General features: G+C 38.2%; 1 protein-coding gene across 1 annotated transcript; it reads left to right on the top strand.

Moving 5' to 3' along the window:
- Positions 1-1,015: 1,015 nt before the first annotated feature.
- On the top strand, positions 1,016-27,858 carry TNKS2 (tankyrase 2; the record flags this gene model as incomplete). Its single annotated transcript, XM_084264754.1, has 27 exons — positions 1,016-1,217; positions 7,096-7,320; positions 8,256-8,351; positions 8,644-8,680; positions 8,938-9,013; positions 9,917-10,011; positions 11,126-11,192; positions 12,745-12,931; positions 13,878-13,999; positions 14,512-14,603; positions 14,691-14,769; positions 15,715-15,886; positions 16,610-16,689; positions 17,126-17,271; positions 17,686-17,851; positions 18,139-18,358; positions 18,768-18,877; positions 19,496-19,684; positions 20,407-20,659; positions 21,288-21,370; positions 21,970-22,090; positions 23,623-23,720; positions 24,348-24,422; positions 25,435-25,540; positions 25,968-26,154; positions 27,269-27,425; positions 27,740-27,858. 27 exons carry the CDS (start codon positions 1,016-1,018, stop codon positions 27,800-27,802), a joined length of 3,504 nt encoding a protein of 1,167 aa, XP_084120880.1. The 3' UTR covers positions 27,803-27,858.

A 27,858-nucleotide genomic window follows, 5' to 3' on the forward strand; every position in this document is an offset into this window, starting at 1 on the left:
TTGTCAAAGTCAACCAAGAGTATTTTCAAATACGTGTTTTCCAAAATTAAAAAAAAGTAATACTGTATAATTCCCATTTCATAGTTACTAGGCATTTCATAATCAATTTATTTTACTAAGTAACTATATAAGGGCTTTGATTACATCACTATTAGACCCAAAATACAATCCTTCACAGTTTACAGTAACAAAAATCCTTCATTAGTTGTCACCTCCTAACCTGCAGTTAATTACTCTTAAGTAGCAACAGGAAATTTCTGTTCTTTTGGAACAAATTGTTGATTCTGTACTTGAGATTTTGCGCCACACATCTTCCCCTAGAAAGACAACACTATGTGGGGAGTCGTTCTCCCAAACTTTGAAAAAAATGGGCTAAAAACCTGTTTTTATTATCAAGAATCCAGGTACTGATCTTTTCCGAAGCCGAAAGAGGGCCCCGGGAAGCCGGAGAAAAGAGGCACCACTCTGAGACAGGAGTTCCATGAAGCAGTCACAGCGGGCAACCCGGCAGCCCCCTCGGTTCGCGCACATCTCCGACAGCCGCATCCGGCTCCAGGCCCCAGGCACGGCAGCCCGCCCCAGCAGCGCCTCACACAGCGGAACACAAACAACGGCCGCTGAGGTCAGGGTCGAGCAGTGTGGTGCAGACCCTCAGCCCCCAGACTACGCCAAGAGACGCCCAGAAGCCGCCGGAAGCCCTATCAGCTCGGCAGCCGACATCCTACCCAGCTACTACTCACTTCCCCTGAGGCAGCAGCACAGCTCCGCACTTCACATGCGCGGAGCGGTCTCCCACGCCTGCGCGCCTTGCCAATGCACGGCCTGTCGGGGCGCGCCTGCGCAGTGAGTCCGGTAGCGGTGCTGCTCCTGCGGCTGCTCCGCCCGGATCCCTCCGCCGCGATGCGGCGCGCTCAGCGCCCCGCCCAGCGGCGCGTGTCGAGTGCTGCGGCCGCGGAGGGCCGCGGCCTGTGAGCGGGGCGGCGGGGGCTGCTCGGCCCCCTGCGGCGGGCCCGGCATGGCGGGGCGGCGGTGCGCGGGCGGCGCGGCCGCCTTGGCAGAAGCGCCAGGCTGCGGCGCGGCGGGAGAGCCGGCTCGCGAGCTCTTCGAGGCCTGCAGGAACGGGGACGTGGAGCGGGTCAAGCGGCTGGTGCGGCCCGAGAACGTGAACAGCCGGGACACGGCGGGCAGGAAGTCAAGCCCGCTGCACTTCGCCGCAGGTACCGGCCTGGGGCTGCTGTTGCCGCTTCCGTGGGGAAGGGTGATCGCGAGGGGCAGCCCCGCCGGGCCCCAGGCCCGCTGCCAGGCCGAGCACCTCCACCTTCCTCTCGGCTCGGGGCCTGTACAGGGCCGGGCCGGGTCGCGGAGGAGCACTGGGTGCACTGTGCCCTGCAGGGCCCCGCCGCGGGGTGTGGGCCCGGGCTGGGGGGGGGTTTGGAGCGCTTCGCCGGCCCCTGTGGGCATCCGGCGGCCGTCCTGTCGCTGTGGCCCTGTCCTCGCGTGTCTGATGAGCTGTCACCCACGCGGTGGGTGCTGCGGGGTGCAAGCGGCGTCTTGTTTCTTTTTCTTGTAAAAAAAGAGAATGAGCCGCAGCTGTCGCTGAGGAGATCTGGCAGCTCATGTTGAGGTTCAGGCTGTTCGTGTTGGGGCTTGTGTGACAGGTGGCACACGTCCCAGGTACCGCTTCCACTGATCTCGGCAGGCCTGCTCATTTTCAGAATTTCACCCACGAGGGGTGCCTGGCAGATAACGCAGTTTCGAAGCTTTTTGCATTCTTAACTTCAGTAAATAGACTTCGTTGGTTTGAGACTCAAATAAGCGAATACAGAACAACTGTTTTCACTGACAAAAGGCCAGAAGATCCTATCCCACCTTGTCAGACAAAGACCTGCCTGTGACTGTTGTTTTCTGTTGTTTGTTTTGATTTGGTTACAGGTTTAAATGTAGCATTCCAAGGCTGGCAGGCTGCAGGACACAGCAGTGTCTTTTCAGCTAAACAATATGGATAGTAATAAAGATGTTTCTTCACTGAATTGTATGGGAAAAGTTTTCTGCTTAAGGTGTCCTTTTATCTCATCCAGTAGATTTAACAACTTTAAGCCTCATTTCAGGACAGCTGGAATTGACAGATTTAAGAAATTTGGTCAATGAGAGCCCAGGAGGCAATTTAAAATATACTGTCAGAGAAAATCGATTTTGCAGCTTCTTATACTCAGCAGTACTGTCTGCTCCCTAATAAACTCTGAACTTCTAAACAAATGAGGGTGTCTTTTTGAGAAGTGAGAGGTTTCTCTATTTGTATTTTACAGGGTTGTGGGTTTTTTTGTTGTTTGTTTTGGTTGGTTGGCTTTTTGTGCCTAAGAACAAACATAGTAATACAATATAGTGATGTAGATTGTTTCTCTGGACAAGAGTGATCTGTTTTGGCTTTAAAAAACAGAATTTCTGATTCATAGCAAGCTTTTTCTTTAAACTTGCATAGCAATAAGTTCAAGTAGTCATTAGACTTAGAAGGTTGGTGTGTAAATGGAAGAGGTCATTGCTATGCTTACTTCTGCTTCAGACTTGATACAGAGAAATTAATTGCTCCTCTCACAAGATTGCAGGAGATGCCAAAAGCTTCTGGTTAATGTGACATAAAATACTTGTGTAATTTCTTGATTTAACACTCTTCTACTGCTTCAGGTAGAACTGTGCAGTTATCAGCCGACCTGCAATAGACATAAATATGGAAGATGGACATAACTAACTCCTAGATTTTAGGAGTGTTGTTTTTTGGTTTATTTTGCTTTTCCCTAGTTATTCACACTTGGAATAATACGAACTGCTTTTGTCTTCTGTATCTAAAGGAGTTATATCCCAGGAAGTTAAAGTCTGTTGTATTCTTGCTTCGTTTAGTCTAGCTGTGTGTTCTTAGAAATTACATTACAAAACTTCTCTGACTAGTTTCATTAAGCTTGAAGACTTGTTTTATGGATGAGGTGGAGATGAAATATGAAGATAGGTTTAGTATTGCCTTCTTGGTTTTTAGTGGCGTCCTGGGGGCTGAACTTGGGTTCTTTTTTTTTTTTTTTTAAATCTTCTCCCAGATCTTATCCATCAGTTTAAAGAAACAAAACATAGTGTGTGTCATTGTGTAAAGGTGGGGGATTAAATTTATTAAAAAATACTGCAAGCTTTCCCTGACCATGTGTCACTATTGGAAGTAGAATGTATTGGGATCTTGGTGAAGGTTGGTCTTTGGATTTTGCAGTACACTATTACATGTATGGTAGATAAGTTGTGCTGAAGCTTAAGTGAAGAGCCCACTACCCTTCACAACATAATGGACTCAGTACTCTGTCACTCTTAGCTGCATATACTTCCTCGGTTATTTTCCTCAGTGTGTGTCAAACTTGAAAGTATCACAAGGTTTTAGGGACTTGGCAGAACCAAAATTCCCTTACTGCAAAAAACTCATTGTAAAAATGAACACCTGGGGCAGGGGAAAAGAATCAGAGCTTAGTTGTTTGTTAGCTTTTCATCCCATCACAATAATGTGAATGTCAATTATGACATAACAGTGACTGTAAAAATACATATTTTGAAATATATCTACATTACAAGCTGCTGTGATTAATATTCAGGATTTTTCAGCTAAAAGATTGTAACCTTTTGGGTAACAAATACAGTGAGCGTCTTGGTTGTCATAGATGGTAGAAGATGTCAGCAGGAGGCCCTGAGCAGCCCTTCTGCTTTACAGTAAGAAAAAAAGCGTTCACAATGATGAGACAGTTACCTTGCACAGTGCAAGCTGTGATATCATTTAGTTGGTCTTTTGGTAGAAGCTCAAGAGCCAAAAAAAAGAGCTTACCCCTTAAAAATTACAATGTTGTGGGGAGTTTGTATTAAGAACTTGGTTTTGCTGCAGTGGATTTACAGCAAAGAGGAACTGCTACTGTAGGCAATAGTTCCCTTCCCTGTGACAGCAAAGGCTGTTGTCTCCTTCCAACCCCAGTGAAGATAAGAGAGGGAGAGACCATCTCTGTATGCCTCTGTATGGCTACCTCCTCTTACATCCTTTAGGCAGTGATGAGAAAATAGTTATCTTTCCATATATGGTGCCCTCTTGTACAGATGCTCCCACAAGGAATCCCACAAGGAATCCCTGTTGTGCACTCAGTGCTGAAGAGAAGTTAGAAAAATTACTGTAATGCAGATCAGACCATCTGAACATCAAAATAACTCCAGGTTCTTTAAGGGTGCTGCTGTACATAGTGTATTTTCTGAATGGACACAGGCTTTGTGTGGAGAGAAACTATGGGTTGCTCATGAACAGTATCTGATTGAACCTGTGTACATCCACATTAACTCTCTGTGCCTGTAGTGAGGTTAACTATAGCTGATTTTCAGTTGCAGTATCGATTCCTGCTGGGATCGGCATTTTACATTCAAAACCATGGCTATACATCACAGCTTCTAGGGACAGGAATGCCTACTGTACAGGAAGAGGTGGTTAGCTACCAGACATGTAACCCCTGGAGAGGGAATTTGATCAGAGGCTTTTCTGAAATAAATAAAGAAGTTCTGGAAAACACTTTTTGTATTGAAGGAATATATCGCGTAGACTGTCATCAAAGAACAGCTTTGATTATGTGTTTACAGGACTCTGGCACTTGTGAAAAGACTTGCCTGAGTAGTTCCTTAAAGAATTTAGCAAATTCAAACTAGAAAGAGAATTTTTTTAAATTTTGAAAACATAAGAAAAATTCAAGAGGACACATTTAAGAAAAATAACAATATTTACCATACCTGATTAATCACAGAATGATCAAGGTTGGAAAGGACCTCTGGAGACCATCTAATCCAACTCCCAAAGAAAGCTAGAGGAATACGCTGCATATGATTTACTATATAGATGATATGGTCACATTTGTATATGTACAGTGGTTTTTCAGCAGCAGCAATGTGCATGCATGTGCACTAAATGGGCTTTGCTGTGCCTGTGTGGATAAATTGTTTCTTCATGGACTATAGGTCTGATCCAGTTCTCATTTCAAGTGTGCTGAGCTCCTGTTCCCTGTTAGGACAGGCAAGGTGCCTTCTGTTAGTTACAAGATGGGGAACTGGAATGTTGAGACTCAAAAAGTGAATTTGCTGAACAATATGCAGTTCTACTGAAGTCAAAGTGCTAGCAAGCCAAGATTTTTAGTATTTGTAATGTATTTTGAAAAATTTGAGCACATCAGTATGGTCTTGTGGCTGTTACTTGAAAATACCTAGGAGTTAATTTCTGGATTGAAAGGTTTCACGTAAAAATAATTCTATAGTGATGAGAAATCTGTGGGGAATGTGGTTCCTTGCCAGACTTTTGAGGGAAGAGGAGGAAAGATAGAATTTTACAAAGATGTTTCTGGATACCTTTCCTGGTCTCCTTATCTTTGACATACAGTTTGTATATGAGAGCTCATCTCAGCCATAAATTGATTAATAATGGAAACATACAGATTTTGAGTTCTGAATAGCAAAAGTGAAAGTGCTTTTTGCACCAGGATTTCATTTGCTGGCAGTCCAGAAGAAGGATTTAGCAAATAGCCAGGTTTAGAGAAGAACACCCATACAAATTTAAGTTGCAACTAAACTAAACCCAAAAAGTTAGGTTGTAATTAAAATTCTGTCACTTCTAATATGTTTCTGTGACTTTGTTACCGAAATGCTGTGTGGTTATGAGGAATAAATGTAATCTCTAGGTTGTGGTTGCAGAGACTTACACCTGTGTACCTTCCATTGATGATTTCTTTGTATGCTACAATCTAAGTATCCCTGGTGTTGGCAACTGTGTAATGATTCATTGAGGGAAAAGCTCAAGACTTTATCCCCACTCGGTTCTTGATGTCTTCAAGACAACTGTTTGGAAGCCTTGCACACATGAGTTATTTCCCAGAAGGTACTTGTCACAAGTCTGATACATACCAAAATACGGGAGACCTTTATGAAACCTTTGAGGGACTTGTGTAGGCAGGGGCCTTTGGAACATCAGCAGATGGTTAGCAGATAGTGGCTTCAAGCAGAAGCCCTAACTCATTCTGGCCCCTTGTGAAGATACTGGAGAAAACATAGATACAGTTTGATGTTCTTGTTTATTTACTGTTACATAAATGTGCAAGGTACAGCTGAAGCTGAACAATAGTCACAATGGAATTGGCTTAGAAGAACAATTACCTTATTTATTACATGTTTGTAGCCCCAAATGTGCCAAATGGTGGGGTTTTTTTATGTTGTCTAATTTGAATGACAGGTTTGTTAAAAAGTGCTCCAGAAAGAGCTTTTTTGTGCTTCAGTTAGGATCAGATATTTATAATCATTTTAGGCATCACTGAAAATAGACATTATTAATATCTTTAAATTATAGTTGTGCATACTCTCATAATAAATTTCTTCAGTAGAGAGTGGTCTCAGATACAGTTATGGCCCCAAGGGTTTTTTAAGTGATATTAAAGATGGAAACTGTGTGCATATTATGTTAATTATTCCTTAGAAAACAACTAGCCATGCCTCCAGTTTTAACCCAAGAGCAGTGCTACTTATTTGCTTTTTTAAAAAAACAACATGTTTCTGTAAAATACATTTCATGTTCTATATATCTTTTTGTTAAAAGCTTAGAGTCTGAATTGTACATGCATGGCGTGCAGCCAGGCTCATCCTTACTGCTCCCAGGGCTCATCTATTGGTTCATCTGCAAACTGACTGTGGGTTGGCAGAGTATCATACAAAGTATTGTTCGGTTTAATAGCCATATAAAATGACTAAAAAAGAGCTTTTGTTGTCAGTGTTTTGTTCTTTTTATTATGTTTTCAAGAAGCTGTTGACTCATGGGAGCCCTATCAAGATATTCATTGTTCCAGTAATCTTGAATATTATTTTTCTACTGATTTTAATCTATTTTTTAGGGGGTTCAGAAATAACCTTGGTCTATAAATGCTCCTTCAGTGAAGAATGCCAGTTGTGATTGTTATTTAAAGTGGTTGCTGTTATTTAAGCTTATGGTTTTAATCTGCTTATGTGGCACAGGGAATTCTTACCACACTCTGCTATCCTCTCTCCCTTTGTCTCTTCCAGGTTTTGGTCGGAAGGATGTAGTTGAATATTTACTTCAAAGTGGTGCCAATGTCCATGCTCGGGATGATGGAGGCCTTATTCCTCTTCACAATGCTTGCTCTTTTGGTCATGCTGAAGTTGTCAATCTTCTCTTGCGGCATGGTGCAGATCCTAATGCTCGGGATAATTGGAATTACACTCCCCTTCATGAAGCTGCCATTAAGGGCAAGACAGATGTCTGCATCGGTAATTTTCTCCCACTCTTCCTGTGACTGACTCATTTCTTTTCACTGTGAAAAATCAAGAACCATTTTATTCTATGAAGCTATGGCTGGTATAAGGATTAAACCTAAAGAACTTTCATAAGCTTAAATTTGTATTCCAGTTTTATAAGAAAAAATTTTTTAGATCTGGTTTTGCTAATTGCCTAAGGATAAAGTGTCATGTTGACACGATGGGGAAAGAGCTATGGAGTGATGTGATGGAAGTATATTCTCTTCTACTTCATCCTAGACTCCTAGTGCTACCCTCTGCTGCTACTCACAGCACAGCGGAAAGAACAGAACTGGTGTTGATAATGGACTCATTCTGTCTCTGTGTAGCAGCCATGTTAAATTAGTTTAGGATCTAAACTTCAGTTATGTTGACCACTTGTTTTGCTTACACAGTTCTTCAGAGTAAGAAAGAGGCAGAAGTGTAGATATGTGGTGAAGAAACTAATTTTTTATGGTGCTCCTTAATAAAGTAAATGAGAGCAAACAACACATCTGGAGAGTTGTAACATTCCTTGTTTGACCCCAGCATGGGTGCAAGATGCAAGGTGTACTAATGTTGTGTGTAGTTCAGGGCAGAATCATTTGTGGATTTGAGGCAGCATGCTCTGGAGCTGATGTAAAGTAGCTACTGTTTTTTGTGGTGTGTCAGTCAGACTTAGAACTCAGATTGCTTCCTGCCAGTCTGCGATTGTTCCATTTCTGCTCTGCTTTCTTCTCATAAAAGGCGTCTAGGCATGTTTCACTTGTTAAACTGTTCACGATGACATTAAGGAATTTTGACGTTAAAAATTTGAGAAGTTAGTAACTGGATGCTTCTTTTGTTGCTTGTGGTTTACAGTAATGACATGTCTCTGAAGACATCTTTTATAGAACTGTTTTCTCATGAAAAACTTTGGCATTTTCTAGTACTGCTGCAGCATGGTGCTGAACCAACCATCCGTAACACAGATGGAAGAACAGCTTTGGATTTAGCAGACCCGTCTGCAAAAGCAGTGCTGACTGGTAAGTGATATTCTTTAGATTACATTATGACTAATAACAGTCAAATGAATGTAATACAGCTTTTTGGGTTTTTTCTCTTTCTGATATTACTTTAACTTCTCTGTTTCATAATTCTAAGTAAAAATTCCCATGTGTCTGTCATCTCAGTCAAGAGATATGTTCTGGATAAATACTTCATTGTGTTGTCAAATTTTTGCACTTCTGTAAAATTTTGTAAGAGGAGGATAACTAGTGGTCTTCACGTATATAGATGTTTATTAGGCAACTAAAGAAATTCTCTTTTGTCTTCCAGGTGAATACAAGAAAGATGAACTCTTAGAAAGTGCCAGGTATGCATATTTGGAAGATATCTGTAATTTAGTTATATTTTCAGAATGGCATGTGATACATATGTATTGTTTTTTGAAGTGTTACTCCATCTAGATGCTAAGCTTTGGCTGTAAATCATAAATAAAGTTATGGTTACATAAATGCACTTTTGCTTTCCCTTTAGTACTGTCAATACAGAAGTGAATGTATTGATTCAGAACAGATCTGCTGAACTTTATAGCAAGTAATTCTGCCCGTTTCATACCTTGTTTTTCAGGAGTGGAAATGAAGAAAAGATGATGTCTCTTCTTACACCATTAAATGTTAACTGTCATGCAAGTGATGGCAGAAAGGTATTTTTGTTTAGAAACATTTAAAATTAGTGTACTCTTACATGCTTGACAGTGTTTCACCAGATTTTAAGAATGTTAAACATAGCCATTTTATTTAATAAATGTAGCAAAATGAGATTGTACCTCTCTAGCAGCTAGTTGATTTTATTTGTTTGGTTGGTTTTTAAATTTAAGAGTGTGTAGGTATTTCCATCTTGGACCAATAAACAAATATCTTTTCAGTTGGAACTTCTGCTTGACCTTCATAACTGCAGTGATAAAAAAAAGGAGGCCTTTTCATAGGTTCTTTTCACTATCACAGAGATACACATAGGCTCCTTATTTGCTATATGCCCTAGGCAAGTTACCACTGCTGTTTTGTGAACAAGCTATTCATCGCTTTAAGTATTTGTAGAGAACTACATGAAAAATGTTCAAAAACTCTGTTCTGAATTATTCTGATAGTCCCCAGGCTTCAGCTTACTTAAGGTTCAGGTTATTATTACCATCCTTGTTGATTTCATTAAATATGTGTACTCATTCACATAAGTTTTGTTTGAATTAGTTGCCCTGTTTGTCCTTGTGGTAAGATGTAGGGATCTGTAGATACAGGGATCTATAAAACACCTAATGCATTGATATTTTCTCATCTTCTGGTTATGAGACTCATCCTCTAGGAACTGTACAAACCTGGTTCAGTTGATGGGTTTGTAAATGAAGACCATAAGATTTGTGTTCCTGATGGCTGTGAAAGTAGTCAGTAAACAATTAACATGGTTACCAAATACCTGATTGTTTTCTTCTGTGTTGCAAGTATTTTAAGGACTTCATGAATTAGTACTATTAATAAGTATTAAAGACAGTAAATATAAAATCAACTCTTTATCATGTGTTACTGATGATTTCTACGTTCTGTCATTTCAGTCTACTCCTTTACATTTAGCAGCTGGGTATAACCGTGTAAAAATAGTGCAGCTCTTACTGCAACATGGAGCTGATGTACATGCTAAGGATAAAGGGTAGGTTAATTTTTCCTTTGTTCAGAATAAACAGATTTTTTTAAAAACTGGGATGAAGTAAAAAGAACAGTAACTTTTAATGTCTGACTTGAGACCTTTACACCATCTTTGACCTTTTCTGTTATGACAAAAATGCCAAGCGTCCAAGCTTAAGCCCTCTGAATCAGTAGAATCCAAATTGAGGTGATCATAGAACATGCTGCCTTTTAGGTATCACTAGCCAAATTACTGTCTCTTATTATCTCTTGTTTAATAGAACACTGTGAAGTCAGCAAATAGGCAATTGAATCAATCCTAATTTCTGTTTTACTTTAAAGTTTCTGCCCTTTTTGCAAAGAATGTGATAAAAATTCAAGATCTGTTTCACAGAGGGTTTTTTAACTATATATTCAAGCATTTTGTTGTTATGTGGTTGAATATAGACCTGCTAAGTTTATTTTGTTACATAAACTATAGTGAAAAACTGTTTATAAATGTCTATTTATGTACATTAAAGATCATGGAAAGCAAACTCTTATGCCTCTTTTTCTCTAGGATCGCTTCACAGCTATGTAAATTTTCTCACTTACTAGCCCACTGTAAAAGAGTTCACTTTGGGCAGTCTCTCACGTGCTGCTAAGACCACTGCATTTGAGAGTATGAAGCTGGTTTTACAACTGCGGTAGCTCTGCTGTTACAGTAGAATATTGCTCAGTTACTTAAACACTAGCCAGTAAGAGTTCTTTACTTTCCAAGAGAAAAGATATTCCTACAGCAATGTTCTTGTGAAAAAGGAAATAATTACTGTTACTCCTGAAAAAGTTCTGCGGATTTCAAGGGGAACCCTTCTTACTTAGGGTTTGAGTCTGAGCAGAACCATTTAATTTGCAGTATGACAGTGCCATCAATTTGTCATCTTGCAATTACTTTAAACATTTATTGTTCTGAAACATGCTGATGAGGTTCTTCTCAGTTTTTGGGTTCTTCTTCATGTTCTCCTCAACTTGATCTGAACATCTCTCATACTATTTCTGTAAAGCGTTCAAGGTGCAGCATAGTGCTATTTTCAATGTTACAGATGCATTTGGAATTGAAATATGCTTGCTATCATCCTACCCCTTTCTCTCCTATTTAGAGATTTGGTGCCACTTCACAATGCCTGTTCCTATGGTCATTATGAAGTAACAGAGCTTCTAGTAAAGGTTAGTCTTTGAAGAGATTAAATTATATATTAGTGATTAGTTTGTAATAAACTAATACAAGTTGCATTATTATTTTGTACTTGGATTTACTAAACTTAGAGACTAATAGATTGCTTTTGCTTTACATGTTAGTCATTATTAAGGTGAAGCTACAGAATCTTCTGTTTGTAAGGAAGTTTTTTTTCTTATAAATGTGCATTGTGTTTTTAACTGTCTCTGTTCCAAAGTTGAATGTTTTTGTACCACCAGGTGAGTACTTATCTCAACCTTCCCACCCTCACCCAAAAGAAAACCCCTTTAAAACTGAGCAATATTGTGAGTTAGACAACAGAAAAATATTTCAGCAGAGTATTAAGATGTTTTTGAAAAGAATACTGGGAAAGATCATAAGTGCTTTAACATTGAAGAGTAATCAGTGTCTTGAGGGAGTGAAGTCGATACCAATTCCAGCCCTGAATTATAGTGTTCACCCCAACGAAAGAAAAAAGTGTCAGTTTTCTAGCATGAAGTGTCTTATCTGGATTACATTAATATTGAAGTAAAGTATGATGTATGTTAAACTGGCAGCTCAAAGAGATGGCCTGCAAAAATCTGTGAGCTCTGCTAGAGCAAATCATGAGCATTGTTAGATCTGGGAGTGTTCTGTTAGCGAACTCTAGACGTTTGGATGCTCAGGGAGTAACTGCTGCTGTTCTATCCTATGTGTCTTAGTCCTCACTAATTTGTTTAGCAAAAATTAAGTGAAAATTATTGAAATAAGCATATACTTTGAAAGTACAAATAGTCAGGGTTTTCTTTTGGCTTGGTTTGGCTTTTCATTTCAAAGGCCACTTGTGAAGTGAATCTTTACAGTTGTGGTATTAGACCAAAAAAACCGTTTCTTGTCTTGACACTACTGTGTCTTAACTGCTACACTGGAGTGGTATTCCCTGTTGGATTTCTACTCCAGTGAATCTTGAATTATTTTTGGCAAAGCATTACAGCTTTAACAGGAGCAATGGGAAAGAGCATGTCCCGTCAGGCTTGCTTACAGGCAGAGCTCAAGATGCATACAGAATGTTACTGGAGGAGAATTACACAAATACTAAACATCTTGCAGAACCTTGCATGTAAATCTTCTGAATTTAAGTCAGTTTTGAGAACCAATTTCCTAGATACCTTGGTATCATTCCTTGGTGGGTATTCACAGAACATGGATTTATGTTGGTGCAGCCATTCACCCTAGACTTTTTCTAGGCAACAAGGAATGGGAGCCTGTTAAATGGTGAGTTGGAGCATATGAATTAGGCTCAGATTTGACCTGTAGGAGAGCTATTCTTCTTTTAGAGATGCTGGAGAAAGCCTGAAGAGACCAGCCTGACTTGGGCTTCTTTGAATATACCTGTGAGACAATATAGAGGATTAAAAACTGCAGTGTGCTGAAATGTTACACTGAAAATGGATGTCTGGAGAATGTCTTGAATACAGTTTGCATATTTTGTTTTTAAGTCTACTGTATTGAAACTCTGGTTTTGTAATTTTGTATCTTTTTTTTAACCCTTTCCCTTTCAAGCACGGAGCGTGTGTGAATGCAATGGATCTGTGGCAGTTCACCCCTCTGCATGAAGCAGCTTCCAAGAACAGGGTGGAAGTGTGTTCTCTTCTGTTAAGTTATGGTGCTGACCCAACACTGTTGAACTGTCACAACAAAAGCACCATTGATTTGGCTCCAACACCCCAATTAAAAGAACGATTAGCATGTGAGTATAAAGGGAGGTCACTTCTACAGTTGTGGATTGTAATGTGTCTTCAAGTTCCCTAGACAGTGACCTGTCAGAAATCAGGTTTGGAAAATGCTTACACTTTCCAGCAACTGTGAAATGTTGAAAAGTACATTTCACTGTTTATAATTTGAGAGTGCTATATTTTCTGAATGTAGGCATTTAAAATAATTTTATTGTCACTTTTCTAGTTCTTAAAGTCATGTGGTTGTGATGGGTTTTGTAGCTTTTCTTCCTGAATACATGCATTCACTCACGACCTTGCCAGTAGACTTTAATTTTCCATACTTTCTCCTGTCATAGTGTCAGCGTTGTTGAAATAACTCATTTTTATTCCATTGCATTTGTTGAGGAAAATAAAACACATAACTGTTTAGAATGCTGAATATGTTCTGAGTATGCCACAGTCACTGGAAGTTCAAAGGAATTGGTGAAAGGTGTTGATTTTTGTCCAGCAAACTTACAGAGTTGAAAGGAATGCCCTCAAACTCTGTCCTTGAGTGGTCGGTCATACAATAACTTTCTGGGAGATGTATAAAAAATTAGCAGTAAGTACTACATTCAACTTTATGTTAGCATCTAGAAATGTCTTTCCAAAGACAGGTCAGAAGTAGAGAGATATATATGCTTGAATTGGTATATACACAAAGAGTAGAACCTAGAGCAGTGGGGAGTGAAACATCTTGTTCAGCCAGTTTGGATGTCTCTGGCTTTGGTTTAGAAACAAAGCACATTCCTGTAGTGTTTTGACTCAGCTAACAAGTTCTGTCAAGTGATATAAAAGCTTAAGTCTGACTTGAAAATGTCTGCACCATGGTCTGCTGAAAAAAGTTAATATTTTTATCTAACCAAAAGAAACAAACCTTTTGATCCTTCTTGAGTTAAGGAGTGTAACATTCCGGTATGTGTTTATTTCTTTTTAAAGATGAATTCAAAGGTCACTCACTACTACAGGCTGCAAGAGAATCAGATGTAGCTCGTATAAAGAAACATCTTTCTTTGGAAACAGTAAACTTCAAGCATCCTCAAACACATGAGACGGCATTGGTAATATCTCAAGACTTATTAATTATTTTGCATGTATTGTGCCTGACCGGAACAGTCTAGGTAGTAATTTAAAACTAAAAATTTCAGCATCAGTGTAATTCAGACCAATCTGGAATATCCAGTTTCTACAAATAACATGGATTAGTATCTTCTTCTTTAGGGTTGATGTTAAGACTAATCTAAGTTGCATCTTTAACCTAGGTTGTCTAAATTACTGGTTTTCTGTAGAATAATCTACTTCTAAGCAACAGCAAGCTACCTATGTTAGTTTTGTTTGTAAAGCTTGAAAGTTTCCAGCAGTGTTGAAGAGGAGAGCTCTGAAAAATACCAGAGCAAATCCAAAAGCCCATGTGGAATCTCCCAAATTAATGAGCTTCTACATGGTTTGTTGGTTTGTTTTTTTTTCTGTTGACTTTGCGTACAACCAGCTCTTAACTGCCAGCTGATCAGCAAACAGTAAAACACATATATTGCTAGCCAGTTGTTAATGCTACAATTTTTAATGCTCTTAGCACTGTGCTGCTGCATCTCCATATCCTAAGAGAAAACAAGTGTGTGAATTGCTGCTGAGGAAAGGAGCAAACATCAATGAAAAAACGAAAGAGTGAGTGGTTACAAATGAATACTCCTAAGTGCTTGTTTGGAAGATTTTGCAAAACACACTTAGAATTTTTTTTATTTTTTTTTTAAGCTTCTTGACTCCTCTGCATGTGGCATCAGAAAAGGCTCATAATGATGTTGTTGAAGTAGTTGTGAAACACGAAGCTAAGGTATGAGTTACTATTGATACTACTTCTGTTGAGGTTTGCTTTCTAGATAGGTTTTCAGAGTATGAGAATAGACAGCTGACTAGACAGGCTCTTCAAAAATACTTCCTTTTGGAAGGTTGTAGGTTAATACACTTAAGACATATGCCATCAGTCCCATCGATACAGCCTTGTATGTTGAAGCATCATCATTGGTTTTGTCCTGTTTTGTAAGGAGCATGGATGTAGGTCTTCTCACTGTTAACTGAAAGCTTGTAGAGGTGCTTTGTTGTCTAGCAGTAATAAAGAAATGCTTAAGGGGGGGAAAAGTAGGAGGATGTATACGAACGTCAAGAAGCTAGACAAACAGGCAAACTTAATGTGATGTTCTGTGCAGTAAAAATTAGAGTAAAGGCAAATTGATAAATCCTAACACAGTGTTTAGTTCAAATTTCCACCAAAAAAAAAAAAGTGGAAAGGAGGTAATCTCTGTAATGCCTGATTATGGACTCCAAAGTTTCCAAAGCAGTGATCAAAACCAGAGGAATAGTAGGGAATACAAGTAGCCTTTGGGTGAAGAGTTTTAAATTGTTAAATACATCTTGACTGAAATACATAGAAAGTTCTCATTCTGAAAAACAACAATAAGCCAATGCAGGTAAAAGCTGTTCTAGATGTGGGCACTAAGGATGTATGCTGTCATGAGGAAAATAATGGCCTACTTCTGCATGTGGTAAAATTGCTGTAGCTGTTTACAGTGGATTATTCACATGCCTCTAAAAGGGGGCTATTGTTGCTCAGTAAATGTAGCTACAACTTTATGAACCGCTTTTGTTAAAATTTTATCTTTTGAAATCTTTCCAAATATGCTGAATATGTTCTTTAATTAAAGTTGTGAAACTCTCACAGTCAGCAATGAAAACAGCTTTAAGTTTTGATGGTGGTATTTCTTGTCTGTGTTATCTTTAGGTTAATGCGTTAGATAATCTTGGCCAGACTTCTCTTCATAGAGCAGCACATTGCGGTCATCTTCAGACATGCAGGTTGCTGTTGAGTTCTGGATGTGATCCTTCCATTGTGTCTCTGCAGGGCTTTACAGCCTTACAAATGGGGACTGAAAGTGTGCAACAGCTACTGCAAGGTACAACTGATTGATTAAAGATCTACCTTTGAAGTACCGCGCTACTTCATTTTACTTACCATTTCAGGTCCTGTCAAGAAGTAGTACTGAACACAGATACAGCAGGGGGAGAAAAAAGGTGCTTTCTACAAAAGGCAGTATTGAGCTTTGCAGTTCTTACTCTGTAACCACGTGCACAGGGAGAGTGCCTGCTCTAGGTGTAGTTAACCATGTCATTTACTCTCCAGTATTCAGTGACACAGACTGTCAGAGATGCTCATAATGTTTCATGATACAGCCATGTGCAATAATTTTGGAAAAACCTTCACTGGGGGGTTGGGAGTGAGGGAGCAGGAGTATCTTTAAGTAGAAGATGAGTTTCAAAGGCAAAAAATGGCTGGTTTGCACTTGTGAGTGGAGGCAACTGGGTACATGGATTTTCAAGAGTAAGGTTTGGAAATTATACACACAAGTCGGCTTCTTTTTATATTCTTATTCTGAAACTGAAAGAAAAATATTTAGATGTTTCCACAGTACAAAATGGTTAGGAAGCATGTTGCTAAAGGCAACTTTTTGTAAACACTGTTAGAGATTAAGCTGCAGTACTAAATAGTAAAAAAACTTGTCTCTAACAGATTAACTATTTTTAAGGGAAGACCTTAAAATACTCAAATTATTACCTGTCTTAACAAATTCCTTCAACTACATACACTTACCTGTCTTGTAACCTCATTTATTTTGCAGAAGGTATCCCATTAGGTAATTCTGATGCAGATCGACAATTGCTGGAAGCTGCCAAGGCCGGGGATGTGGATACTGTAAAAGTAAGCTTAAACCTCTCCTAAAATTAGAAAGGAATTGTATCCCAAACAGTAATTTATCAAAATAAAGAATCAAATGACCCTTCGCTTACCACTTCAGAGTTATGATCCCTGTATTAAACCTTTATATTGCACAAATAGTACATCTGTCAAAATGTAATGTTCACCACCTCCAGAAGTTTGTCTTCTATAAAAAGCGTAAATAGGAAGCCACAGGTGTAGATTTAGGAGGAAGGATTATTTAGGTGTGGGTGTTGTTTTTTTTTTTTCTTGGAATACACTCTAAAGATTTTTATGTAAAAAATAAATGAAGAAATAAACTTTCTTTTTAATGAAAACAAGTTTTCAAAATGAGATGTGTTTAACAATGTTTAATGACTAAATTAATACTGTCCCAACATTATATAATGACATATGTTTTGTTTTGGGGATTTTACAGAAGCTGTGTACAATTCAAAGTGTGAACTGCAGAGATATTGAAGGACGTCAGTCTACACCACTTCATTTTGCAGCTGGGTATAATAGGGTGTCCGTTGTCGAATATCTTCTTCAGCATGGAGCTGATGTGCATGCAAAAGATAAGGGGTAAATACTAAATGTGTATTTTCTTGGTAATTGTAATTGCTGGTGTCTGTCAGCTCTTGAATATTGCTAGCTGATAAGCATCTCATCTTCTTCCTTGAGGCATTCTTTTTTTTTTTAACTTAATGGAAAGTTGTGCTAGAATGGAGCTGGTCAGAACATCCACGAAGACATTTTGCAGTAGTTGAGACAAAAGCATCAGGAATTTCTCTTGCCCTGGGTTCTTAGTTCTCTGCAGTGCTGCTGCTGGTTGCATTTTTGCCACTTTGCCAGCAGATAGTCCTTTTTCAGACTATTGTGATAACAAAAAATTTTCTTTTTTTAAATTTCTTTTTTGATTGTTGAAGGTCCATTGGTTATACTACTTAGTGAAAAAGACCCGGTTTTTAAAGAGAATTTTTCTCTTTTTTTTTCCAGAGGACTTGTCCCTTTACATAATGCTTGCTCGTATGGTCACTATGAAGTTGCAGAACTGCTGGTCAAACATGGTGCAGTTGTCAATGTAGCTGACTTGTGGAAATTCACTCCTTTGCATGAAGCTGCAGCAAAAGGAAAATACGAGATTTGCAAGCTCCTGTTACAGGTATTAAACATGCTGGAGAGAGGTTACTCTCTTTACTTTCTTGTTTGGTCTGAAACTGAAAAATTGATCTGTGTATCATGGTTTCTGAATGATTATGTTTAACTGTATGTGTGTCTCACTGAAAGGGATACTATTCACAACTATGTTGTACTTTCTCACATAGTAAATGGAAGGCACTCTGACGTATTCAAATGTGTCAGAATATTTGCTCAGTAAGGCTTGTAATGCCTAAGATAAAATCTGTTTATTCTACTTATGTACTTACCGCCTGGTTTTGATGTGCACAGCATGGAGCTGACCCTACAAAGAAAAACAGAGATGGAAATACTCCTCTAGACCTTGTTAAAGATGGTGATACTGATATTCAGGACCTGCTCAGAGGAGATGCAGCTCTACTGGATGCTGCAAAGAAAGGTTGTTTGGCCCGAGTAAAAAAGCTGTGTTCACCTGACAACGTCAACTGTCGGGACACACAAGGACGGCATTCAACACCACTACATTTAGCAGGTCAGTGTTTTAATTAACTGGTTTGGTCGGAGTTATTAGTTACTGTGTCTGAACTTGCTATGTCTAAGCAAGTTTACAGTGTAGCCTTAAGATAGAGGATTCCATATTTTCTCTTAAAAAAAAAGTCTTATGCATATTAATCTTACGTTTCTCTTCTAAACTGTTTAATGACTTCAATTACCTCTTCTCTGTAGACACAGAGGATCTTTTATTGTTTATTGACGGAGATTTAAAAACCAAATACTTGAAAATGTGGTAAAACTGTCTTCACTAACTTATTATACACTGTCTTCAATGGGATTGACATTTTAACTTTCAAGTAATTTAAATGAAATATTACTTCTCTGCAGCCTGTCAAGAATGTGTTTTTAGTATATTCTATTTATTCTGTCCTTTTGCAACCTTCCAGCTGGTTACAACAATTTGGAAGTTGCAGAGTACCTGTTACAGCATGGAGCAGATGTGAATGCACAGGATAAAGGAGGCTTGATTCCTCTGCATAATGCAGCATCTTACGGGGTAAATGCCTCAAACTTTCTGAGGCTTCCTTTTTTTTTTATAAATAAATATCATACGTATTGACAGCATTGTGAGCCAGTACTCCCAAGACAGCTTTTGCCATTGAGTTGTAATATAATCGTATGTGTAAGACACAAAGAAAATTTTATCAGTCAGCTCTTTTTATAGGTGGAGACTTCTGAATTTGTAAAATCATAGTTGGAGTTTACAGCACTGAGTTTTCTGAACAAGATACCATTTTCACTTATTTGGCTGATGTTAAGGCACTGATTGTTTTTGAAGACTTCCTGGATATTTGTGCTTGGATCAAGTCTTTACTCAGAACAGTTGGAGTACTTTCCAAACTGGAAGTTCAAATTCAGGCTTTTTTTTCTTCAGATTCACTTGGATTTGGGATTTTGTTGTAGTCTGTTCTAAGAGAAGAAAACTTAACTTTTTACTGATATATTATATGTGAGGAAGAAAGCATGTTGTTTTAATACTTTTTTAAATTATGATTAAAAAAATGTATTCTAAGGAATTTCAGAATGAGGATTGCAGAGAAGAATCAGTAATAGTTCTATGTTAGTTTAATACACTGTGGTACCTTGGAATTTAACAGGAGTTTTTATTTTCCAGCATGTTGACGTTGCAGCTTTACTTATAAAATACAATGCATGTGTGAATGCTACGGACAAATGGGCTTTCACACCTCTGCATGAAGCAGCCCAGAAAGGAAGGACACAGCTTTGTGCCTTGTTACTGGCACATGGGGCTGATCCTACTCTGAAAAACCAAGAAGGACAAACACCATTGGACCTGGTCACTGTAAGTGATGGGGTTCTTGAGAAATCTGTACTTACTGCCATTTGTGGCAGCTCATCTGAAAACAAGCCTTTTTTAAAAAATAGTAATCCAGCAAAATTAAAATACTGTGATTTCTCTGCTCTTTATACGTGCCTGGTGAGGAAAGTCTGTAGAGCCTTTATAAACCTTTAAATATGTTCTTGCTCAAGATTTCTTATTTCAAGATGGAGTGGCTGAGGGTAAACAACAACAAAAGGAATTCATGCATATGATTTGATGCTTTTAATAAAGTACTTAACAGCTTCACTAATACAGAAATTGTGGCAGATGTAAGCAAACTCTGTAACAACATAAACACAAATAACAACAACATAAATTTAGAAAGCTCTCTGGCTTTTTAAGGTTTTGGTTAAAAAAAACCAAAAAAACCCTTGGTTGCTGGTGGAAGTCTTCTGTTCTTTTTTCCTAGAAAATTAATTGAATTTAACTCTCTCTCAAGTGTTCTGGAAATACTGAAGTCGTTATTCTTTATCTTACTACTGTTTTATTTAGAAACACTTTACAGTTTTGTGTATGCTGTTGGCACAAAAGGCCATTTGTAAACTGCATTATAAAATGTTTATTTTTCCAATATGCATGTACTAACTTTACAGTATACTTAAGTCTGGAGTAATGATGAAAAATTCTAGGAAGAAATGTTGTAAGTGTTCCTCTGTTTTAAGGAGCTCTTTTCTGCTCTGTAGGCAGATGATGTCAGCGCATTATTGACAGCGGCAATGCCTCCTTCTGCCTTACCAACTTGCTACAAACCTCAGGTTATAAGCGTGTCTCAGACTGCAAGTTCTACAGCTGATTCCCTGTCTTCTGTTCCATCCAGTCCATCCAGTCTGTCTGCTGCAAGTAGTCTTGACAACTTGTCTGGTAGTTTTTCTGAACTTCCTTCTGTTGTTGGTGCAAACAGTGCAGAGGGAACTACTGTTCTGGAGAAGAAAGAAGGTAAGCCTTTCGTAGTTAGGAATGAATCACATTTCTACCATACAAAATACCCACAGTACACGAGTGTGGGTTTTCCACACCTGCACACAGTGACTCTGATGTATGCAGTATCCCTGTTACTTGTGATGTCATTAGCAAGGAACAGAAGTCTAAAAGACTTGTGCTATAAGACTTTGTTATTTTCTCATTAGAGAATCTTTAAAGTTACTGCTTATTTTGCTGTACAGAGACAGAATGGTGAGTTGTGTTTTAAAATAGCACTCAAATGAAACTTGGCTCCATACTGAGCAGTGTATTTATCTGGTTTCTGAGAAACTTTTCTTTGATATCTTGAAAAAGTTGCTTCTACAACATTTTAATTCTCAAAATATTTTCTATTTGCACATGCATTTCTGGTAGTATGATTTTGTGGTAGCACAGAAGTTGCTCTTGGACAGGGTTGGGGTAGAAACATTAGACTACTAAGGTAAATTATGTAATAGTTACACTGGTTAGTGATACAGATATTTATTCCCCATCTTCAGGAATTTCTGTTTCTCTCATTACTGCCCCAGACAGTGTGAGATGTGTATGCTTTATTTTACAGTACTTATACAAAAGTTCACTGTGAGGTTTTTCCTCTTCACAGTTTCAGGTGTAGATTTCAGCATAAATCAGTTTGTGCGGAACCTTGGCCTTGAACATCTAATTGACATATTTGAGAGAGAACAGGTAAGTAGTATCTGTGTTTATTTCAGGTGCCTAGCTAGAAGGTAAAGGAATAAATACTGACTGTTTACAATAAAGCAATGAGATTTAAAATGAGTGGAAAGAAGGAAAGGAGTGTAACTGGATTTTTTAAAAAAATTATATATAATATATTTATATATTAAAATATATTATAGATGGGGGCAATAATGATGATGATCTCTTGAGGTCCCTTCAAACCCCTATGATTCTACGATAATGTGCATGTCAGTTTGAGACCATAGGTATGTTTCAGTTGATATAAATGGTAGCATAAATAAGTACCCAGTGTTTACTAGTAATTTCTGGTTTTGCTTCTTTTGGCTTGAATACATCTAGAAACATGATACTTGCAAGCTGCAGGACTTACATGATTTGTAGCATATTCATTTAAAGACAAAAGTTTAAAGAAAACAGATGAGTAAAAAGTACAGGAATAATATGCTAAAGTCTCTACCAATATTCCTGTTCTTTTCACACTTGTGTTTTATCTCAACTATTGTGAGGTATGTTTTCACTGTCATTGGCAGCTGTTCTAGTCACTTTATCCCGTTGTACCAAAAAATGGTATTCTTTCCTTATAGATAACACTGGATGTATTGGTGGAAATGGGGCACAAAGAATTGAAGGAAATTGGAATTAATGCCTATGGCCATAGGCATAAAATCATTAAAGGAGTTGAAAGACTCATTTCTGGACAGCAAGGTATATACTTATTTCAAATTATTTTTATAAATGCTTTAGATTATTCGTAATTTTATCTCACTAAAAAGAACAATAAAATGTGTACTAGCAGCTGGCACTTCAAATAAGAATGTCTTCTGACTTGAATCGTGCTTTCATTTGTGCAGTGAATTACTGTAAAACTTGCCTTTAAGTTTTCTATTTTTAAAATTTTATTTATTTATTTGAGATCACTGTTTTGTGTTTTCTTAGGTAGAGTGTAGAACTAGTTCAAAATGACTGTAAGGTTTTTGATGTAGGGAGTACTCATGGGAGCACTCTGGAGAGCAGAGCAAATTGTCTGTTGATGGTTTAGGGCATGTTATATACTGTTCCATTGGGTTCTGCAAAAGTATACTGTGTTTCCTCTCTCAGAAATCCAGCTGAAATTCTTACTTTCCTTTAAAAATACAGTCGGTGTGCTTCCAGTGAACCAAAATTAACATAATTGCCTTGTTTAACAGCTTCAGCTTGTTTTGAAGTTTATGCTAAAGCCTCTTTATTTGTGCAACACTGGTGATGCCTGCACAATCCTGGGAATAGTATGCTTCATTTAACTATGGTTGCATAGGCAACCAGAAGAGAAAACAAAGCACCACAGACCTTTTTTCCTCCTTATCTTACTGAAGCAACACTTATTATCGTTTTGCTGTGTTCCATAGAAGTGGAATAAATCACTTAAAATTGGTAGGATTTTTTTCCCTCTTGAGACACCATGTGTGAATTCTCATTCTAGAAACTGCACTTCATAGTAATGAGAGTCACTATCCCAAGCTCTGAATTATTTTTTGCTCCTTAAAACAGTATTAACCAATACTTGAGATAATCCTTCTTAATAAGTAGTTAAGTGAATCTTCATAATTTAGGTTCACAGACTTATTTTTTTTGTCTGCTTTTTCTGAATGACCCATGGGAAAATTATTCCTGCTGAATTAGCACTGCACATCAATTTTCCTGTTCGTGAGGCCATTGCCATCAGGAGTCGTGGACAGTACAAGGGCAGGCTTCTCACTGTTTCACTGCCTAGAGCTGAAATGAACTCTTAGTAAGCAACTTGCATGTAGTCATGTAGTTACATGAGCTAAGCACAGGCAATGGGTTAGTGTGCCTGAAATCTTGTTGAGAGAATGATTCATGAGCATCCATAGCTCAATGAAAGTGATTGCCATTAATCTGCATCCAGAGCCAGCTGCTGTGCTTCTGATGGCATTTATAGTTTCTGCACAGTAATATATAGGTAGAGGTTATAGACAAAGATGCTGGAGAAGTTTGTTTGAAACTAATTATATTATTTGAGGGATTGCACTTTGACATCTGCAAAAATGTGTGTAGCTGATGGAAGGCAATTAAAGTAATTAGCAATCTCTGCCTTCCTTAACAGCTAAACTCTTATCTTATAAATGGTTTTAAAAAAATTATCCCTTTAAAGAGAAAGTCTTTTGCTGGTTACCATTCCAAATCAGCAGTCCTAAAGCAGTTTCAGAAATTGTAGTTGTGTTCTGTTGTATTCCCAGGACTTAACCCATACCTGACTCTAAATACTTCTGGAAGTGGAACTATTCTCATAGATCTTTCCGCTGAAGATAAGGAATTTCAATCAGTGGAAGAAGAGGTATGTCTTTCTTTGTAATCTCTTGGTATTTTTGTTTTTTCTACTAAAGAAGTACTGCTAAGACAGTTTAACAGTGCAGTAAGTATTTCTAAGCCTAAGAAAAACTTGCGTAAGGATGCTTCAAATTTCCACCTTTGACTGTATCACTTACCTTCTGTGCTTATGACGTCTGTAATGTATTTTTCTTACGTTAATATTACTTGTGTTTTTAAAATCTCTACTGTACAGAAAAGCTCTTCCATACAACATTTAAGTTCTATGCTACTGATTTGACTCCGTGTTTTGTGTGTGTTTAAGTCCCTTCCAAAGTGTTGTAAATGCACAGGACAAAATTCTGAAGAAACAACTTTCTAAACAGATTACTGACAAACTTTTTCAATTGAAAACTAGACCATGGCCTAGTCAAAATACAACTTTTTTTAACTTACTTCTAATCATTAAAACTGTTCATGCGCATCCACGAAGTCTGGCATTACTTAAAATACAGTTGTTAACTAAACATTTCTGGTATGTTTTTTTTTTTTTAAAGATAGAATTGGTTCTTTCAATTCTGTGACTGTGTGAAGGGTGGGTGTTTAGAGTGTGTTCTGAGACAAAGTAATCCTCCTTAAAATTCTCAATCTTCAGATGCAGAGTACTGTCCGAGAACATAGAGATGGAGGGCATGCTGGAGGGGTCTTCAATAGATACAACATCTTGAAGGTAGCTGTTGCATTTTCATGGTCTCTGCTTACACCTTTAGAGTTTTGACTGAAAATAAAACATCCATAAAATGTTTTATGTGTGTTTGTGTGGCACTCAGAGGATTATCTCCCAGGGAAATTCAAAGAATAAGATTATATGAAAAAACTGTCTTATGCATTCATAGTCATTAAGAAATTTTATGAGAAATTGACATAAAAGGACCTTCCAGAAGACTCTGGGGTGCTTGAAGAAAAAGGCAGGTTTTATGGGAAACAGAAGAAGGTTTCTTTTGAGGAATTGTCAGGGGAAAAAACATAGAAGTGAAAGCAAAGCTTGTGAAGCTTGGAAGTAATGGTACCTGTTTTGGCTTGATTTAATGCCAGAGAAGCTTAAAACGCCAGACAGTAGACAACCTTGGTTTAAGTAATTTAGTAGAAATTTGGTTTGCATTCTTTTTTTTTTTCCCCCCACCTGAGAAAACAATAGTTTTCATTAACATTACAGAGATTTTGATTTGCAAGTAAGTACTACTGATTTGTAATTCTGAACTGGTGTTAAAATTTCCCCAGTGGAATTGATGTGCTGTATCTACAAGCTGAAAGCTTTGCCATTGTCAAGCACACCTCTGCAAAGAGTACATAATTTATTTGATTTTAAGTGTGTTATAGAACTCTTCATGGAAGATTTTCTAGATTATCTTTTAATTTGTGGCTTGGCATCAAGCTATGTTTGGAGTGATACTCAAGTAGAACTGTGACTAAATCTGCTAAATTTAAGTATTGTGCAACAGATGTTTGAAATTAATTTATTCTTAACTAAGTATATAATTATGATTTACTTAAATTATGCTACAGCAATCAGCTGCTTCAAGATAAGAAATACATGCTTCGTTGCATTCCAAGGAAAGTATTCTTGTTAAAGTGGCAGTGTAAGCATGCTGTAGGATAGCTGCTATAGGTTAAACATCTGTGAAGTAAAGCAAGTAGAATTTTTCAGTTTCCAGGTAGAACTCATATTTTGACTGTTTCAGATTCAGAAAGTGTGCAACAAAAAGCTATGGGAAAGATATACTCACAGGAGGAAAGAGGTCTCTGAGGAGAATCACAACCATGCTAATGAAAGGATGCTATTTCATGGTGAGACATTGAACAAAGTACCTTATGAACTCATTTCACCATAAGTGCTCTTTATTGGAGGGTTTCTACCGGCTCGAAGTAAACTTTCTCAATGGAAACAGGGTTTAGTTTTTGCATGAGTTGTATATGGACGAGTGTTTGTACATGTCACAGTACTGCATCTTTCTTCTAAAATTTGCATTTCCTTGTTTCTTAAAGGAGACTTCAAAGTTAGTTCCAAGTGAAAACATTTTAGCAATTATGGATGGAGATTAAGGGGTGTGTGCCTCCTCTGTGGTTAAGTACCTAATTCCGTTTTATTGGCTGTATCACCAAAATTAGTAAGGGTCAAACTGTATTCTGTTGTGAGTTGTTTGGGGGGTTTAAGGTGAGATTTGTTTGTTTACGTGCATTGCTTTGTAAAGGTAATCTACTTCCTTTCTCTTAGGCTCTCCATTTGTGAATGCAATTATTCACAAAGGCTTTGATGAGAGACATGCCTATATAGGCGGTATGTTTGGAGCTGGGATTTATTTTGCTGAAAATTCTTCCAAAAGCAATCAATATGTGTATGGAATTGGAGGTGGGACTGGATGTCCAATTCACAAAGATAGATCTTGTTACGTTTGTCACAGGTAAGTAATTCAAAATAACCTGATTTCGCCTTTGTCTATTATGTTACAAACCATCAAGTCAGCAGTCTCTCCCTCTCTCTCTGAAAAAATACTTGCTTGGTAACCTAACCTTTTGAATGCACTCTTTGTGCTGAGCCCAATAGATAATTTCAGAAAACTGTGATACTAAATCTTGAAGAACCTTTAACCACATTCAGTGTGTTTAACCAAACCTTGGCCTTTAACTCACTGTAAAAATCATAGAGCCAGAGATCAGTTCAGAATGAAGTTAGTCTTACTTCATGGAGGTAATTGTAGTAGTGGCCATCATTTCAACCAGGAAAATGTTTTGTGTGTGTGCATGCTGTTTTGCGTTGGTATTATAGGGATAAGGTCATTATTCCAGTTTTTTTCCTTAAGTGTCTGCCCCTTTTCATATGGCTTACTCTTTTCTGGCACTCTCAAATAAAGAGAAGGATTTTCTAGAGTTACAGAAGATGTCAGAGCCTTTTCATACTTTCCAAAGTTTTTCCAAAGTTTTAATTCTTGTGTGAAGAGTTGAAAAAAGCACAACTTTTGGATGAGCAGAACAGTACATAACACTGGGCTACAAAAATGCTGAGATTCCATTGCCACTACAGTAGAACGTACGTAAAGAATTACCCTTGTTCTGTCCTTCTGTAATGAAAACAACACAGCAGGCTGACAGGTGCCAGCGTGAGGCCTTTTGCATTGACCTGGGGTTTGCACTTAGCCTTGGCTGTTAGATACAAATCTAGTGTTAGAACAGAACTGAGCCGTGTTGTTAGAAGAGTGATGGGCGGACCCTCAGAAAAGGTCTTTAAAAAATCAAACAAGGAAAAAAGCACAAAAAAGATAGTGACAGTCTTTGAGCAGATCACTAAGCATGCTGTGTTCAGTAATTAAGATATTCATAATGTTAGCACCAACCCTTTCCTCTGGCTGAAGAGCTTTTCCAAAGAGAGCGCAACTTTCATCCTCCGCAACAGAAAGTGACCAAAGCTGCTTTAAAGTTCCACAGTTCTCCTCAAGCAAAAGTTCCAAATTAGAAAGATAGTCTTTCTGGAGCTTCACAAGCATGTTTGTATTTATGGGCATTTTCCTTTTCGAACAGGCAGTTGCTGTTCTGTCGTGTGACACTGGGCAAGTCTTTCCTGCAGTTCAGTGCTATGAAGATGGCTCATTCCCCTCCAGGACATCACTCAGTTACTGGGCGACCCAGTGTAAATGGATTGGCATTGGCAGAATATGTGATTTACAGAGGGGAGCAGGTAAACAGCTTTTTGTTTGTTTTTTTCAGACTGTTGGTGGGTTTTTTGGGTTTTTGGTTTTGGTGGGTTTTGTTTGGTTTTTTTAAAGGCATGTAATATACTGGGGCTTGTTCTGACCTTTGAAGTGCTAGGATTTTGTCTTAAGACAAATTCCAGCTGTGGTAGGAGACAAAAGGATCTACATTTCCTTAATGCTCCAGGCATTTTGCCTTTCTTTTTCTTTGGCACAAACGCTTCTTCCCCCCTCTAGCAAACATCATGAATTTATCCAGAAAATGAAATCATAATAAAGAATGTGTGTGTGACTTTTTCAGGCTTATCCAGAATACTTGATTACTTACCAGATCATGAAACCTGAAGCCACCACTGAAGCTTAAGATAAATTCCTTGTGGGAAATCATCAGACTTTGAGTGTGAAGATACCAGTGGCTGC

This window comes from Gallinula chloropus (assembly GCF_964237585.1).
Source record: "Gallinula chloropus genome assembly, chromosome: 5".
Classification (NCBI taxonomy): domain Eukaryota; kingdom Metazoa; phylum Chordata; class Aves; order Gruiformes; family Rallidae; genus Gallinula; species Gallinula chloropus.